General features: G+C 42.3%; 1 protein-coding gene across 1 annotated transcript in view; it reads left to right on the top strand.

The window, feature by feature from the left end:
* The window catches only part of LOC106870314 (HAUS augmin-like complex subunit 5), a 15450-nt gene that overhangs the window by 11184 nt on the left and 1910 nt on the right, over positions 1–2356 (top strand). The window contains exons 13-14 of the mRNA XM_014916339.2: positions 14–94; positions 1361–1506. Coding sequence (XP_014771825.1) covers positions 14–94; positions 1361–1506 — 227 coding nt within the window. The remainder of the gene's footprint in view (positions 1–13; positions 95–1360; positions 1507–2356) is intronic.

Genomic DNA, 2356 nt, shown 5'->3' with positions numbered 1-2356 from the left:
TTAATTTTGTCAGCAAAAGAAAAGTGATCTGATTCAAGACCTCCATCAAGATTTCTACTCATCCAAGAGCGAGCTAGATAACGGCCATATTCAGGTAATCATCATCCCACCTGAATTTCTTCGCATTTTTTTTTATAAAACAGGTATTTTTTAAATTTCAACCGAAGCCGACTGAAAACAATACCTCCGCCATTAGCAAAGGCAGAGGTAATAAAAATAATGGTTTCAAATTTTGGCACAAGGCCAGCAATTTCGGAGCAAGGGTAAGTCAATTACATTGATCCCCAGTATTCAACTGGTTCCTGTTTTAGTGACCCTGAAAGGATAAAAGGTGAAATCAGCCTCGGCAGAACTTGAACTTGGAATGTAAAGACAAACAAAATGCTATTAAACGTTTTGCCCACAGTGTTAACGATTCTGCAAGCTTGCAACAACGTTATTATCATCACCACCACCACCTCCACCATCATTATTATTAAGGCAGCAAGCTAGTCAAATCATTAGCACGCTGGATGCAATACTTAGTGGTATTTTGCTTGTTGCTACGTTCTGAGTTCAAATTCTGCCGAGGTTGATTTTGCCTTTCATCCTTTCAGGGTTGATAAATTAAGTACCAGTGAAACACTGGGGTCAATGTAATCAACCCATCCCCTCCCCCAAAATTGCTGCTCTTCTGGCAAAATTTGAAACCATTATTATTATTATCATCATCATCATCATCATCATCATTATTATTAAGGTGGTGAAATGGTAGAATCATTAGCATGCTGGGTGAAATGCTTAGTAGTATTTCATAGTCTCTATGTTCTGAGTTCAAATCTCACTGAAGTTGTCTGGGGTCAATGTAATCGACTAGTCCCTCCCCCAAAAATTACTGCTCATGTGTGCCAAAATTTGAAACTAATGTAGGTAAAGGCTTTGAGTGTTTGTCGTCACAGAGGCATTGACTGAGACCTTTGCAGCACCTTTTGAATGTTGGGCCTCACGGAGGCTGTGACTGAGACCTTTGAAGTGTCTTTCGAGTGTTGGGCCTCACGGAGGCAATGACGGAGACCTTTGGCATAATGTCGTGCTTGAGAAGAAGACCCACAAGCCAAGTAAAATCACAGTTGTGGCAGATACTGGTGTCATGCAAATGGCACCCGTGCCGGCAGCACTTAAAAGCACCCATTACACTTTTGGAGTGGTTGGTGTTAGGAAGGGCATCCAGCCATAGAACACCATGCCAAATCAGACTGGAGTCTGGTGTAGCCTTCCAGTGTGCCAGCCCAGTCAACCCGTCCAACCCATGCCAGCATGGACAACAGACGTTAAATGATGATGATTTATTTATCTGCTGTTTATACATTTCTACTTACAGATGGTAAACTTTGTTGAAGAGAAACTCGCCCCACACAAGGAATCTGTTCGGCATTTTGAGGGGGACCTTAAAAATGCGATCACAGATGAAGTGACCAAATTCCTCGACGTTTCATTGCCGCATCTGATGACGGTTGATGTCAATGGGTAATAAGTTAAGATGTAATACCTTGGTTGCATGTCAATGGTTGATTGTATGAGTGGTAGGGAGGGGGGGTCACTTTGGTCTCATACCATTGATGCTGATTTGTAAGTTAGGACAGAAGGCATTGGTCTTATGTTGATGCCGCAGGCTGATGTTGGGGTGTTAACTAGGTCTTGCATCGTGGGTCCCGCATTCTTAATTTCGATGGTTCGTCTTAGGGTAGGGGTTGACTTGGACTCTTCCTGTGGATGTCGATGGGGGGAAGTTCAGATATGATACCTGGGTCCCACAACGTTGAGGGAGAAGTGGCAGTGAGGGGAGGATGGTGGAAGAGAGATACTGTGGGGGAGCGAAAGGCTTGGAGGCATCCAAGGGGTGAAAGGGAGGTGGATAGGGGGATAAAGGTAAGCAGAGGTGTTGGGTGGGAATAAAGGTAACTTGGGCCACAAAGTGTGTGTGTACTGGTTGGTAGTACTGTAGATCAGGGGTTTTCAAACTTTTTGACTTGCGGACCCCATTATATTTCAGGCTTTACCTTAGGGACCCCCTTATAAACGCTTATGAAATTTATACATAAATATTTGCTTAAAATAACATTTTTACATTTATTTATTTAACAGTATTTAACAAATAGGTTCATTGTCAATTAAAAGATTTCGATTAAAAAACATATATAAAATCAAATTGCCCATAAAAAGTATTTGCTGTCTACGGACCCCCTGTCTTGTCCTTGCGGACCACAGTTTGAAAACCCCTGCTTTAGATAAAGAAATGCTGGAGGACACGGTAGAGGAGCAAAAGGTGAATGCCTGTGAAAGCATCCCAAATTGGTGTGTGTATATGTGGATATAT

The sequence above is a fragment of the Octopus bimaculoides genome, chromosome 20 (assembly GCF_001194135.2).
Source record: "Octopus bimaculoides isolate UCB-OBI-ISO-001 chromosome 20, ASM119413v2, whole genome shotgun sequence".
Classification (NCBI taxonomy): Eukaryota; Metazoa; Mollusca; class Cephalopoda; order Octopoda; family Octopodidae; genus Octopus; species Octopus bimaculoides.
Note: the sequence above shows the minus strand (reverse complement) of the source record. Positions and strands in the feature narration are given on the sequence as shown.